The following is a 15164-nucleotide window of genomic DNA, read 5'->3' as shown; positions in this document are numbered from 1 at the left end:
CTTTAACTGCAGCAAGAAAGCTTAGCTATAAATAGGTTTTCTTTTCTCATTTTTCTGCACTTTTGATGGGATTTGAGTTCTTAAAAAGCTCTAGTGCTCTTCTGAGAAACAATTTCAGAAAACTGGTGTGCTGGTGATTGCTGTCATCCCATGAGTGATGGGACTATTTCCCCAGTGTCTCACACCTGATGTGATTGTGATGATTGTCTCTAAACCAGAATGTGAGGAGCTGAACCAGGAGCTCCCACAGCTGCCTGCACAGCTACAGCTTGAAAAGCCAGCTAATTCTGCATGACTGGCATCCATGCCCTCTGTGGGTCTGGCACAGAGTGGAGTTCCTTTCATATCTGTTGTCTGCTCATGCAATTATGCCTCTCCGTGAGTCACTGGAGAATTATATATTCCTCGTACATCATCTACTTCTCATATATTGTCCTTGTCAAGCCACAGCCCAGCAGCTAGAGCTGAAAGGTATCATTACTCAATAATTTCTTGCTTGACTCAGCCTCCAATTTTTGAATTTCTAGTCCCAGGGACATGTATTCATGGGAACATCTCAATTGGCTGGGGGAGGAGTTGTTTAAAGAACATTTCTAGATGTTGTAGCTCCAGGGTAAAAACTTAAAATCATGACTCATTTGCATTCAAGATACTCCCGTACCCTGCCTATAAATAAAATCATTGGTCTTTTGGGTTTGAGGGATTTTTAATTATACACTGGAACTTATACTGAACAGGTTTCCATTTCTCCTGGCAGGGTAGATGATTATTTCTTTATTTCTGTATGCAAAACTGAAAAATCTCTGTCCTCCATTAAAAGAAAAATGAAAATGTGAAAGATGGATATGGCACAGCCTCTCTGACCTGCACCATCATCTGACTGACCTCATGATGAATCAGTTGAAAGCTGAGTCCAAGTCAAATATAAGTTGCTTATATACATAAATATACTGAAGGAGGGGAGGAAAAAGACAAAAAACCAGAGCCATTTATATGGGTAAAACCAGAGGCTCTAAGGTGTGGGGTCAGATATTAAGCAGATAAATTACAGCCATCTGTAGGCTTATATATATCATTGTGTGAGATAATTTCAAGGTGTATGATAAATTCATAGACAGGGCTTGCAGATCACCTTTTGTTGAAATGCAGGATTAAGTTGCAATGCTAGGATGGAATCAATAGCTAAATGGGTCAGGAAATGCAGTTTCCTGCATCTACAAATAACAACAAGTGTGGCTGAATTATCTTTTGGTTTTTTGTGTTTTTTTTTTTTTTTTTTCATTGTAACTATTTCAAATTTCCATGGTTGGTTTGTTGGAGAAGCATCCCATTGCTATTATTTTGCACATAAAGAAAATTTTGCTTGTATTTTCTGTTTTCTAGCTACTCCTCAAGTCTCACTGATTCCCTCCCCTTGTGCCAAGGGTGTTGTGGAGTTACTCTAGAGAGAAACAAGCCGTAGATGTTTAGATTCATGGATGGAATTAGAACATCCATCATCAGACCGTGCCATGAGAGTAAGGAACACTTTCTCATTTTATTCGAAATGCAGAAACAATCTTTACTGAAGTGGAGCCAGGGTCCTGCACTGTTGTGTCACCCTGGGAGTGTGACAGATCCCTCAACTCCAACTTGTGATTCATGCTGCCCTTCAGCCCTGCTGCTCAGAGACCTTCGGTATGTTTATCTTTTCTGGTTCTCCTGGGGCTCATCTTCCTCATGCTTTAGTTTCCCTCTTTCTGCTAAGGAGCACTTTTAGGACAAGGCAGTGCTCTGGAGTGCACTCTAGAGTTCACTCTGAGCCCAGTAGTGCCTGACATCTCCCTCTTCCAGCTGCTGCTGAAGCCTGTTCCTCCAGGGCAGCAGAGGGGAGCACACACTGCAGGTTGGCTGAGGGCTGGCACCAAGGGCTAAGCTGCTCCCTCTGCCTCTGACAAATCATTCACACAAAGCCAGGCAGACTCCAGTGTACAGAATGAGCTTTGGCTCTCAGAGTGCTCTGTGTAAAAACTGACTTTCAGAGGGTCAATATGAACCACTATAAACCAACTACCCCTTCTAGTCATAACTACATTTGAAAATTTGGCCTTAAACAATCTGACTTACACAGTGAGTCAGGTATGCTTTCTGTCTTTCTGTCAAAAATGTAGTACGCTATTGATCTGAGAACTCCAGAGGGCCTTTGGGATATAGCCACTAAGAGGAGACAGAAGGCACTGGAAGTTATTATGGAAAAGATGTTTTCAGCAACTCTAATTAACAATAAACTGCACCTCCACCAGGAAAGATTTGAGATGAAAGGCTACTTATTTTTTTTTTGAGGTAGGTAATTATGCTTGGTATACTGAAAGGTCATAAGTTCTACTAAATTTTTGACAAGCTTACTGCCCTGCAGTTCTGATTTCTTATTACATATTGTTCAATACATGTAAAGTGCAGAATATATTCTGTATCTATTGTGTACTATAATAGTACATGTCTCCATGGTAAGACAAAAGAGTCCTGGATAATTACAATTTCTCGGAAACCTTGAAACCACATCACAGATTATAAAAGATATTTTACTAAAATAAAGCAAAGAAAATGGGCAGAACTAAAACCCAAATGTACCGATTAAACTCAATAACACTTTAACAGAAGTTTTAGTAGATGGTTTTCTGGCTCCATCTGGTGTTTATTTTACAAAATTTCAATCTCAAGGCAGTATGATTTCCCTTTCCAGCTGCACACGGGAAATGAAGAGTGGTATTGATAAGACAGTTAAACATACATATTCTGAGGACTTACAGTCAAAGTTGTGTATTATTTATTGTGAAAGTAAAAAGAGGATACTTTTTAAAATTAGTTTTTATATCCTATGACTTAAATAGTGGTCATCTCTGAGAAAGGTCTTCTATAGCAAACTTATCATTTCTCCTTAGGATACTGCTTAGAATGCCAAAATAGTATTCCTCCCTATCAACCTTGCTTTGCTTGCATCCTCATGATGGCTAAATCAATACTACTGTTTAATTCAAATAAACTCTCAGATATTTGCAACACAATTATCATGAGTTTTCACATCAAATATTTTATTGGTGCTGCTTTCAGATCTGACAATCACATAGTTACTGCCTGTACAGAAAAATTACCTGCTTCACTTGGCTTGTAAGAGTTTCTAGGAGGAGTTGATCCATTCTTGTCCCGGGGTTGAAGCAACACTAAGATGTGTCTGACATTTGCTCTCTTCCAGTCATTAAAGATATCCTCTGATCTCTGTAACTTTTAATTATAAATATTATTATTATAGACAGTGGCCCTGTGGCAATGTCAGCCACTTCTCTCACACTGGGGCAAAGTTTGCCCGGGCACATAGACTCATGGGGATATCAGAATATAAACTCTTCTTTGTTAGCATATCATGACAGAACACCCTCCTTTTTCCACTGGGCCTAACACAAAAAACATCCTTGTCCTAGTATATTCATAACCCAGAACATTTAGTGTGAAAATGGGGTAAATTAAATGTTATCCTTTAAAAAAGATATTCTCACTTTCCATAGAGTGCAGTACATATGTACTGCACATGCTCTAGTAAAACAATATTAAATCAACATGAATGCATCTTCAAATATGATTTAGCAATTGCACATAATGTTGAGCAGCCAGTACTTCCTGACAAACAAGCTTTCTGCATGCCTCAGGAGCTTGATTGTACTTGCAGAATACCAGAGTATAGTAGATAACATTAAGAAAGTCTTCCTAAAAGCAAAAAAAGTAGGTTTGGTTGGTTTTTGGGTTTTTTTTGGTTTAGCTTCTCCCCCCCTCACCCCCATCTATAAAAGCATAATTGTTGTATTTATAACTACCAGACTGAGCTCTTCCTTCCACTAATGTATGCCATCCACAGCACCCACCCTCTACACTCTCTGACCCAAAATGATTCAGCATTGGCTGATGCAAATGGAATAGTTTTACTTTAAAGGGAAAAAAAAAATTGGCAGTCCTCTTAATGTCACAGAGAAAATTTATGGCATGTAGAAAAATAACTGTGTAGAGTAATGTTGAGCCAAGACTGTCTAACACATGTTGTATGCATTACAGCCTAAGCAAAATAACAACATTTTTAATGAACCTTATCTCCCTGTGATGATACTGTGGAGGCCCAAAAGCCTTGTTTGCCCCATCGGGTTTCTGACGTGCTCAGGCTGGAGTCTAATGTTATCTCAGTGCTCTGATCCTGCACAAATGGAGAAGGCTCCAGTATTAGGAAAAAAATTATTAGCAGCTAATTTGTTCTTTGTGGAAAACGCCAATCACTTGTTTTTAAAAATTTAAAAGTTTAATAGTAATAAAATGGTTATAAAAATAGTAATATAATTAGAGTAATAAAAATTTGGACAATTAGAATTTAAGACAACATGAGAAAATTAAAAAAAAACCCAGTTATGAACAGTCTGGATACCTCTTTCTGGGCAAAATAAGCCCGAAAAAAGACATATATTAACAGAGGATTAACCCTTAAAACCAGTAGCCTGTTGCACATTCATACACCTCACACACGATGCATAAATTCCATTCAAACAAAGGATTCTATCTGGTCAGTGTCAACTTTTTCCTCTTAATCCTGACAGCGTCTTCAGAGTTGAGTGAGGCAGGAAGAACTCAATAAGAGAGCAATAAATTCTTTTTCTCTGAAAGATTTAGGTGTTCTGTGGCTGCTATCTAGGTGCGAGTCCCCTCTTTAGAAAGTATCTTACATAGCATAGTTTCTATTTTAACATTATGTTATAACCTAAAATTGTATTTAACACACTTCTTAAGAAAATTAATACAGCATAACTTTCTAACATAACACATATAATATTAACTTTAATATTTGCGAAAAGCCAATCATAAAATATGCATTTTTCACATTCTTCTTTCCAGAATGAAGCTCATTTGTGAGACCCCTGGAGTAGTCAGTCATTCCAGGGGACAAGGAAGCCCAGCCCTGGCTCTTGTGCTCCATCCATTCAAATCTTTGTGTCACTTCCACCTGTCAGCTCTTGCTCAGGAAGGAAAGAACACAGCAGCTTTGGGACCCCTTGAAATTCCGGAGAAAGTGGTCTCAAGTCTGGATCCTTACCAGAACAAAAAAAAAAAAGGTGTTACTTAGTATCTTTCTGTGCTTTTTTTTCCTGAAGTGGGTAGGAGATACTTTACTTCACCAAGGTACCTTCCTCAGAAAGGAGATGCTACATACTTTCTGTTAGATGGAGCATTGGAGCTTTCTGGGAACTGAGACATAATGGGAGTTAACTTGCTTTCAGGGTAGAGTTTCCCAATAGCTCAAAAATATATGCATCTCATGGGAGGTTTTGGTTTGCTAGGCTATTTTTTTGTTTTGTTGAGTTTGTTTTTTGTTTTGGGGTTTTTTGCATGTGTTTTTTGAAGGTTTTTTGTTAGGTGTTTTTGTTTGTGCTTGGTTTTTTTGCGTTTTGTTTTTTCTTGTCTGAAAATTCGCGGGGGGTGGCAAGAGTTTTCCAATAAACTGCGATAAAGCCTGCGATCTCTTACTGACTTCCAGCAGGAGAAACCCTCCTGATATTTACTGCCCAAATCTCAATGAATTAAGTGCAGCCATTAAAAGAAGCTGAACCCAAAGTGATTCAATAAGGACAATTGCTCATGCAACCCAAAAAAAAAAAAAAAAAAAAAAAAATCCAAAAACCAAACACCGCTCCGTTTCCCCGAGCAGCCCCTCAGGAGGGCCGGGAACGCGCGGGGCAGCTCCCCTCAGGCCGGGGCGCGGCGGGGCCGGGCCGGAGCCTTTCCCCGGCCATGGCGGCGAGGGCGGGCCCGGAAGGGGAGCAGCCGCCGCCCGCCTCACTTCCCCGGCTGTCGGGCGGGGCGGCAGCGCGGGCAGCGGGCACCATGCTGCAGTTCTTGGTAAGGCTCTGGGCTCCGAGGCGCGGCGCCCCGCCATGGCACGGCACGGCACCGCTGCCCGGCCGAGGGGAGAGGGCGCGGGCTCCGGCCGCAGCACGGCCCCGGGTCCGGCCGCACCGCGGCCCCTGTCAGCGGGGCGGCTGCGCCCGGTGTTGGCTCCCCGGCAGCGCTCCATCCTTGGGCGGCTTCCCTTCTCCCGCTCCTTCTCCCCCTCCTTCCCCTTGTTGTCGCAGAACGGTGCCTTAAAGCTGCTCTGAAAATGGAGTTCCGCGGCTTGTTTTTCCTCCAAGTCGTGCTCTTAATTTGCCTTGGAGATTCTGCTTGCTCACGGTGATGCTCCCCTTGCTGCTCAAATTTCTTTGTGTAGGCATAAATGCCTCTCCTTTAGTGAGAGCGCCCTTGCCGTTTTGTACACCCTTAAAAGTGTACCGCCGGCGATGTGGATTTTTATATATGTAAATTGAAGCAAAGGATCGCGTTTCATTACTGCCCCGAAGAACAGCAGAATTATTAAACTGAATATTAGACTTCATCTTGTGTTGGGGTGAGATAATGGAGCAGGCTCGTGAGTTTCCTGAAGCAGGTGTTGATACCGAGCAAGAAATGATGGCCTGTTGTGAATTGGGATAGTCTTGCCTCTTTTTATATAAAAAGTAAATAAATGAGGCCTAGTTCTCATCCCAGCTTCATAAGAACAAGTGTGAAAGCCTCAGTCATTTCTGTAGCTGTTTATAATCCCTTCTGCACCCCAGTGGAAACCTTCAGTAAGGCTAAATATGGTTAGCCTCTCTCAAAGTATCTGTGTTTACCAGCTCCACTGCTTTCTGCTAATGGTTTTTGGGGTTTTTTTTTTGTTTGTTTGGGTTTTTTTTGTTTTCTTTTTTGTTTGTTCAGTTTTTTTGTTTTTGGGTTTTTTTGGTGTTGCTAGATGAAAATACTTTATAATTACAACTGCTCATTAATTCGTGACTGTTAGACGAAATATATAATAATTCTATACTAATTAGTGTACTAATACTAATTCCTGGCTTGGGTGTAGATTGGATGTTTGACTCTTGCACTCCTTGGTTAGGGCTGTAGCAGAGAGATAAAGGAATAATCTCACAAACCTTGTGTTTTTGCAGCCCAGAGTTAAGCTTTAAATAAGCCATTTGTTTACAAAGCACCTTGAAATGCTGGGTGGAAATTGGAAGACCCTGAACCCTCATCAATCCTGTTGTTTTTAGTGAATACGCACATTTTCATTTGCTATGTGTTTTGCTTTCCATATAATTGAAATCTTAAGTAGTGATTTTTTTCCCCCCCACTGCTGGAATTGTCAGCTCTAAAAATAAATGTAACTGGGTGGATGCAGTGCTGGACTTTCCAATAAAGGAGTACACTTCAAGGGAGTACTGAGCTCAGTACTATCTCTACTGAGTAAGGGTTGTCTCCCAGCAGAATATTACATATATTGGAGAGGTTCTAGGGTAAAAGCCTAGAACACTGCTAATAAACAATGATCTAGTTTGTGCTTCCAGGTGGCTTCCCAGACCCTGCTAAAGATACAGGAAATTCTCCTCTTCCAGAGTGATACTCTGAATTAGGAGGAATCACAGGTCTGGTGCATTATTTGTTAGTGTCTCCCAGAGTACATACTTAGCTGTAATTGAAACTGTAAGAGCATATGATAACCAGGACAGTATACACAAGAATAATTCTACTTAAATTGTTAAAGCTAAGTTTAAAAAAGTAATTATACGAATATAAGGATATAATAAAATAAGGAATAAGACCGAAAATGTGTTTAAGAAAATACTGAAGCAACTTGTAGTCAGAGTTCATTTGACAGCTCTCAGCCAATTTTAGTTTTCTATAGATAGATTTTCACCAGTGCTGCTTATGGAGTGTGGATCACAGAAAAGATGAGTTGTGCTGCTTTGGGCCTGGAAAAGATGTCTGGTCAGTAAGTGCTAGCAAAGTTGTTTTGTAGACTGTGGTTTTATTTTTCTTAAAATAGTCTTATTTTGACAGCAGTGACCATGAGCAACAACAATTTTTTTAAATAGAACTGTCCTCAGCTGTTACAAAGAGCGATTTGTGTACTAACAATAAATGAAAACACAATGTTAGTAGTGTCCCCTTTCAAAATAGTTAAATGAGCTTTCATGGTATAGGGCAGACTTATTTTGAAGTGTGACAGCAAAAATAAAATGTAGGATACTGAGCAGTTGCTGAATGAAAATCTCATCACCTGACCTTGAAGAGAGGAATTTTTTTCACTCTGGAAGTGTTCTTAAGCTTGAGGATTTTCCTCAGCTGGCAGACAGGGTCTGAACCAGAAACTGTGCTTGTGTTTTGCTCTTGCTCTACTTCCAGAGTGCATTTTTATGGACACCCTTCATCAACTATAAGTTCGCACAGTTGTCAGAAGAGGTTGTGCCCAGCTTCCAGCCATCTGTACTGCCTTGGAGGAGCCACTAGATCAGAGTGGATTTGGCTGAGAATTAATCTCTGGGGGTCAGAAGGGTTTGGCTGGAAGATGCCCAGCTGTTGCTGCAGAAGAGAAGAAGCAGGTTTACATCAGTTTAAATTCATGTTGTGAAGTTTTTGAGTTTTGTTTTTGCTTCATACTAAGACATGTATGTCCCTTTCCAGCACTGAGCACTTTTCTAGTGGGGTGTTGTTTTAGGCTTTCCCATCAGGGACCAAGCGCTCTGTGATGTGTAGGTCCCTGCTGCTGTCTCCCCCGTTTTTCTAGGAGTTACTGCCTTTGTGGGTGTGTAGAGAACCTTACAAGGATGAACACAGCTTGATCCAAATAGTCTTGGGGATGTGGATTGAATAACAAAACTGTGTGGTATTTTGGAAATGGTGGCAAGGTGTTTCTGGTGAGGAAGATGGGGAAAATTGCACCTCTCTGGATGAAAGATGAGAAATTACATAGGAATGGAAACTCATTAAATAACTTGCAATATTCCTTTTTTTTTCTTTTAGCCAATAAGCTTTTGATGGAAGGGTGTTCACTCTTCTCCCTTTCTTCCTTTTTAGCTTGGTTTTACTCTTGGCAATGTGGTTGGGATGTATCTGGCTCAGAACTATGATGTGAGTATCCTGCTGTTCTCAGAGATAAACCTGTCCTGAACTGAAAATATCTGACCATTTTCCCTCAATTAGAATTGAATCAGTCTTTATTTTGATGGTTTATATTATTTGAACAGAATGCAGATCATGCTGACTTGAGTTACAGGAGAACTGAGACTTCTTCAGGAAGAATTCCCTCATTGAAAGAGTGGTCAGCCATTGGAGCAGGCTGCACAGGGAAGTGATGGACTCTCCATCCCTGGAGGTGTTCAGGGAATGACTGGTGGTGTAGCTAACAAAGTGGTGATTGTTCAAAGGTTGGACTCTGTGATCTTGTAGGACTTTTCCAACCTTAATTGCAAAAAAAAAAAAAAAAAAAAAATTGTAACCAAAATATTGTCTGTGGTAGTGTAGTGCTTAAAGCCTAAACTTCTGTTCAGTCCTAGAGCCCAGCCTTCTACAGGCAAAGATAGGAGAAATTGAAATATTTATCAATTGCTCATGGATTTTGCCAGCACTAAATACTGGTTTCCTGTCTTGGATAGCCTGTCTTCTTACCATGTTCTCCACTCAGTATAACTGTTAATAAAAATTCTCAAAGCATGTGAAATGTCTTTCTTCTGGACTGATAATGAAAATAAAGTTTTGCCAGCTTTTTTTGTAAATGCGATACTTTCTCCTACTTCAAAAAATGTATTGACCTGCAGTCTTTTTTTCCTTCTTTTCGTACAGTGAGAAAACAAAGAGAACTTTTTTTTTTCAGTTCTCAGTTAACACTTTTCAATGTGAGAGGGCAGAGGAAAAAGATTTCAAGCTGAGCCTTCAAAACATGCTTTTACTTTCTACTGAGTCAACAGAATCCCTTGTAAGGGCAGTGCCACTGTACGTACTGGCTAGAGGAGTTTATAACATTTTACATATAAATCTTCTAAAATTCTTAGGCAGTCTATATTAGCCTTAATAGAAAAACAGAGTTTTTGAGGCTTTGGTGGCATTTATGTTTTGCTTTCCTCTCATCTTCAGTATTGAAATCATCTTGCTTAGAAAAAAATTGTATAGTTTGCTTTTTGTTTTGCACAGATTTGGGTGATTTTTCCTGTCAGTCCAGTAAAAGGACTAATGAAACGCTGGTGTTTCTGTCCAATACATGTTTTACAGTGTTACAAAAATGCAGTCATAAGAATATATTTGGATGTATCAATATGTATCACAAGCATTGTATAGTGCTTTTCTGGCAGCACTGATAAAGTATTGCCACAAGAGGGGGACTCAGGCTTTTGATTTGCTGCAAGTAGTTCCCTGGAAATGCAACATTGACTTGCAGGATGAAATGGAAATTTTACTGCTGGTGCTGAAGATGATTGGTTTGAGGTGACATTTAATATAAGCTTGTCATAATGAGGTTCTAATTCTGCAGCTGTACACACAATGTGCTTAGTAATAAATACATGGAGGGTTCTGCTGACAGTGGTGGAGTTCTCTTGGTTTCGTTTAAATGTCAGGCGTGTTACAGGCTGGGCTCTTCATTTCTTTTGCTCAAACAGAGCTTAATTCTGTTTAAAAGAAAGGTTAGAGGAACTTGTTACCAGTTTTGTGAGCCTCAGACCATTCAATAAGAGAACTGCATTCTGATTGCATTAGCTTCTGCTCTGTGGTCAGGTTACACATGAAGTAAAAACCCACGATTTTTTTTTTTTTCCACAGCTAAGAGTGGAAAATTTGCTTTAATTTTGTTTGAATCATACATTATTTTGTAAAATCTTACATTATCACTTCCCAGTTTTAGCTAGTCATAATCTTTTCTTTGCTATTAAGAGGTTCAGCTTTTTTTCCCTTTCAAGTTATCAAAATTTACTGTTGGACTATTTTATCAAAATTATTTTATTTGTAAGAGAAAGCTGAAGATTTGGAGCTCACAAGCAGTAAATTGAATTTTCATTCAAGTGTGAAACTGCAATAGGGTGCCAATTTGCAATGCAGTAGAATTCCCCAATGAGGAATTTGGTTTCCCACAAGATGAACCAGGAGAAATATTTCTTAGTAAATTTCTTGGGAAGATATTTGATGGTCTTGAACATCTCTTTTCCCTTGGGTTATGACTAGTATAGTGCAATCTAATTTCCCATTTGAAAGCCTGTGCATCACTGTTTAAATCTGCTTATTCTTGGCAGTTTGTCTTCTTTCAGTCAGGAAGCCAGACTGGTCATGCTAAATTTCCTGTAAGGTGATCCTTTTTCCTTCTTCCTGTTCCCATCACCACTGACTTACAGACTTAGTAATCTAAGTATTTCCTGAAGCCTCATATGAGGTGCTCTCATCTGCTGTTTGCCTGATACTGCTTAGATTTAATTTCTGTGCAAGGTAACAGATACTGGAAATATCTTTTAAAAACCAGTTTAAACTATATGGAATTTCTTGCTGCGTGTACGGTATTGTCTTTCCTGATGAAACGCACATAGCCCAGGATTTTTTGTTGTGTGGAGTTTGATTGTTTTGTTTTTTCTTTAAAGATTCCTAACATTGCAAAGAAGCTGGAAGATTTTAAGAAGGATGTGGAAGCCAAGAAGAAACCTCCTAATGACAAGTCCTGAAAGTGCAATGTTCCCCAGGTCAACTCTGTGTGTGCACCAAGGATGCAATTTACCTTTCAGGCAGCAAAGGTCAAGTAGAGGGTTGGCATGGCAGGTTGCTCCACTCTTAGTCTCCTAGAACTGGAATATCCTTCTTTTGAAAGGGCGGCTGTGAACTTTTCCTGGGACTGTTTTTCAAGGGTTTCAGAATTTGGATTTGCCACTGGTGCGTGACTGGATGACATCATTTGTATTTTTCAGTATTTCTTTTCCTAATATTTTGTAACCTGTTTTTACCTGATCCAACTGGAGTGCTTTTGGTCTTGTTACAATTGTAACCTCACACTTGATAATACCCTAGCTCTTAGAACAGCACAAAAGAAATTAAATGCATCAAGAAGTAACTTTCAGAGTTTCTTGTCATTTGTTGTGAGCAGTGGTACTTCACTATCCTTAAGCCACACACGCCAGCAAAGCAAAAAAGCAGCCATTAAAACCCTGTTGTAAATTCTGAAAAATAAAGTTGCAATGATTTCAGGAAATGTCAGTTTTATTAATTCAAGAATCTATCAAATAATTTTTTTCCCTTAAAATGGAAGAGGTCTATCAAGTCTGTAACATAGCTTAAATGACAGAGTCCCCTTGACAGTTTTTTGCAGGACGTGAAGAACACAGAAAAGTGCCAGGAAGATGTTCTTGCTCTTATTGAAAATGCCTGGTGATGAAGTGCTACAGACAAGCACAGAAAATGACCTCCATTTGTTCAGGCTCTAGATTAAAGCATACCTAGAGTGCTTCTCCATTAATGTTTTAATTAGGATGAGGATTGTGCCTTCAAAGTGGTTTGTCCTTTTACTATGTTTTCATTCTCATCATAGGAAAACCCATAGAGCACGTGGTCTGTGTTCATCTCAGAAGGGACTAAATCAGAAGATGTACTTTGATCTCTGATGGGTGTTTAGTCCATTAGACAGGTCTAGGGGCATTCAGAAGGAAAAGAACCAAGCTCCGGGCACTAATTGTCTTGCTTTGTCAGTGAAATGTGCTCTTTGCTATAAACACAGCATCAAAGCTTTAAAGTACAGAACTCTCTATGTACCCATGGTAATTTTCACTCTCTACCCCAAAGCCTTTAATTTTTGATGTATCTGAGTTGACTCCCAAGTTCAGGAGTTCTCATTGGATCAGTAAAGGCACATTTACAGTGTACTATACACTAAACACTTGCATCCTTTACCAAAGTTTGGTGGTGACATTGTTCTTCCACAATGCATTCCTGAAACAAACTATTATTCATGCAAAGACTCTCCTTCTTAAGCAATATAAATATATGCAAGGAATATTTCACCTGTAATTTTAAATCCTTCCTTTCACCTCTGACCTGAAATGTGTAGCTGACATAAAAGCTTTCAGTCTGCAAATGGTTGAGAAGTTTAAAGCCAGCTCAAGTCAGACAATCTTAGTAGTGATGCAACCAATTTTCTCCACAGGAACCACTCCAAGAAACTCTGACAGGGAGAAATGGTTGTACCACCTGAACCCAGCTGTCAGAAGCCCTGTGGTAGCAGCATATGTGGAAGATATCCAGAGAGATTTCCATTTCCTTCAGATTTCAGACCTGACTGAAAGAATTTTCTTCCATGCCCAGAACTGTTTCCCTAGAGTGATAGTGCTGCACAGCTGGTTTGATGTTTTCATGAACATGATGAACTTAGTTCCCTCAACTTCCTCTCCCTCCCCTTCGTTTCCTGTTCTTGAGCATTGAAAAATACTGTCTCTAACCCATTCATTTTTCTTTGCTTGCCATATAAAATGATATTAGTATTTAAAATTGGATTATTTCTTTGCTCAAACATACTTTATTGTTCTTCCCTTTCTTTACATGGGGATGAGAAGTGAGATAATGTTCAAAATCTCTGTATTTGTTGCCAAACATGCCAGTTACTCTAAAAGTGTTTTGGGAGCTGACTCTTTCAGCTAAGCATTCCAAGCAGATATTAGAATTCTTTTTTGTTGTTGTTGTTTTTTTTTTCCCCTAGCATATTAGTAAGTAAAAAGCTGCAGATGTAGTGCTGTGGGAACAATATGTGCTCGTTAGTATTAAAGACAGGATTTCTGAGGTGTTTCACACTGCAAAACTTTCCATTTTAGCTCATGCTGGGTTTTTTCCTCCCATGTAGTAAGCTGTAAATCTGGATAACATTATAACACAGCTGATAGGACTTTGCTACTTCTGAATAACACATTTTACCTAGCCTGAGGTTGTTCTGGGTGATACTAAAATTTGACCTCACCTTTCAGAGGGTGAGCACAGATGAGTGCTTGGTGCAGGTCTTGCATCTGGTGGCTCAGAATGTTTTGCATGCACTGGTGTGGTGCAGGGCACAAAAGATGGATGCTCCATCAAGTTAGCTAGGAGCAAGTTTCCCACTTAGCATGGACTCTGTTAATGTCCATTTCAAATGCCTATGTGGGTAGCTAAAATTGCCAGCTAAAATATGCAGGCTTCCTTCCTTTCCTGAAAACAGTTGTATTCATGTACTGAGTATTTTGAGACATATTCTGGAGCTGAAGGTTCAAGGCAAAATGGGAGGAAAGGAATATATGGGCTACTGACAGACTTCTAAAACATTTACTGTGGGTTGAGAGTATTATCCTGTGCTGGAAAATGCTGCCCTAAAGCTCTTCTGCCATTAACCAGTCAAGGGTTAATAACCAAAATAAACAAATGCCAGACAGCAAAGCTAATTATTGGCTTATTGGGTGCCAGAACCCAAATAAAGTTGGTGGATGCACCTCACAGAACTTCACTAACATGAATATTGGTTTTACATCCCAAAACCACAGCCCATTGCCTCATGCATCTACCTAGTGGGACATGGCAGTGACGAGCAGCTGTGAATGTGGAAGCATGCCAAAAGCACCAAAACAGGAGAAAGTCTGTTGGGGAAAGTCCTTGCCTGAGGCCACTCCAAATGCCCCTGTGACACGAGTTACACCAGAGCCTCCTGGAAATGCTTCTGAAGAAATACTGTTTGAGATGTGCAAGAGCACCGAGCCATTAAATTTACCTCCTGCTATTGCTGTTCTTACTGAAGAGCATTGCTAGGCACCCTGTTTGATTTTTGAGTAATCCCAGCTCTCCCTAAGGCTGGATGGAATGCCAGCTGCTGGTCTCTCACAAATGAGAATATCCCGTGTTCATATCCCCTGGGAAATCTCTGGGATAGCAAGGTGTGGTGGGAGCTGAGCAGAGCTGAGAAATCAGCATTAGGAGGGCAGAGAGTGATTTGCTACTGAGCAGCAAAGCAATTGGAAGATGCTGGTGGATGAAGCATGAAGTGAAAAGGATTAGAAGATGAGTTGCAAGTGAAAGGTGCAGAGCAGCTAAAGCCTTGGGAAGAAAGCAAGCCAGAAAGCGTCTTGGCAGGGGGAGAATGATCAAAAGTAACTTTAGGCACTGTGAACAAAGAGGTGTTCTGCCTGCTGTGTGTAGGGACAAAACTGTTGGTATTGCAGACATGCCCACCCACTGTAGTGCTTGTCCTGGAGGAAGTTGCCATGTTGGTGAACAGACATTGCAGCCCTTCCTCTCCTGCTCCTGGGGCTTCAGGATGGAGC

General features: G+C 40.2%; 1 protein-coding gene across 1 annotated transcript; it reads left to right on the top strand.

The window, feature by feature from the left end:
* Window positions 1-5794: 5794 nt before the first annotated feature.
* STMP1 (short transmembrane mitochondrial protein 1) lies at window positions 5795-11947 on the top strand. The gene is made up of 3 exons (XM_064420916.1): window positions 5795-5910; window positions 8941-8994; window positions 11484-11947. The coding sequence occupies exons 1-3, from the start codon at window positions 5803-5805 to the stop codon at window positions 11562-11564; spliced, it is 243 nt and encodes an 80-aa protein (XP_064276986.1). The 5' UTR covers window positions 5795-5802; the 3' UTR covers window positions 11565-11947.
* Window positions 11948-15164: the final 3217 nt, after the last annotated feature.

Source organism: Passer domesticus, chromosome 5 (genome assembly GCF_036417665.1).
Source record: "Passer domesticus isolate bPasDom1 chromosome 5, bPasDom1.hap1, whole genome shotgun sequence".
NCBI lineage: Eukaryota > Metazoa > Chordata > Aves > Passeriformes > Passeridae > Passer > Passer domesticus.
Note: the sequence above shows the minus strand (reverse complement) of the source record. Positions and strands in the feature narration are given on the sequence as shown.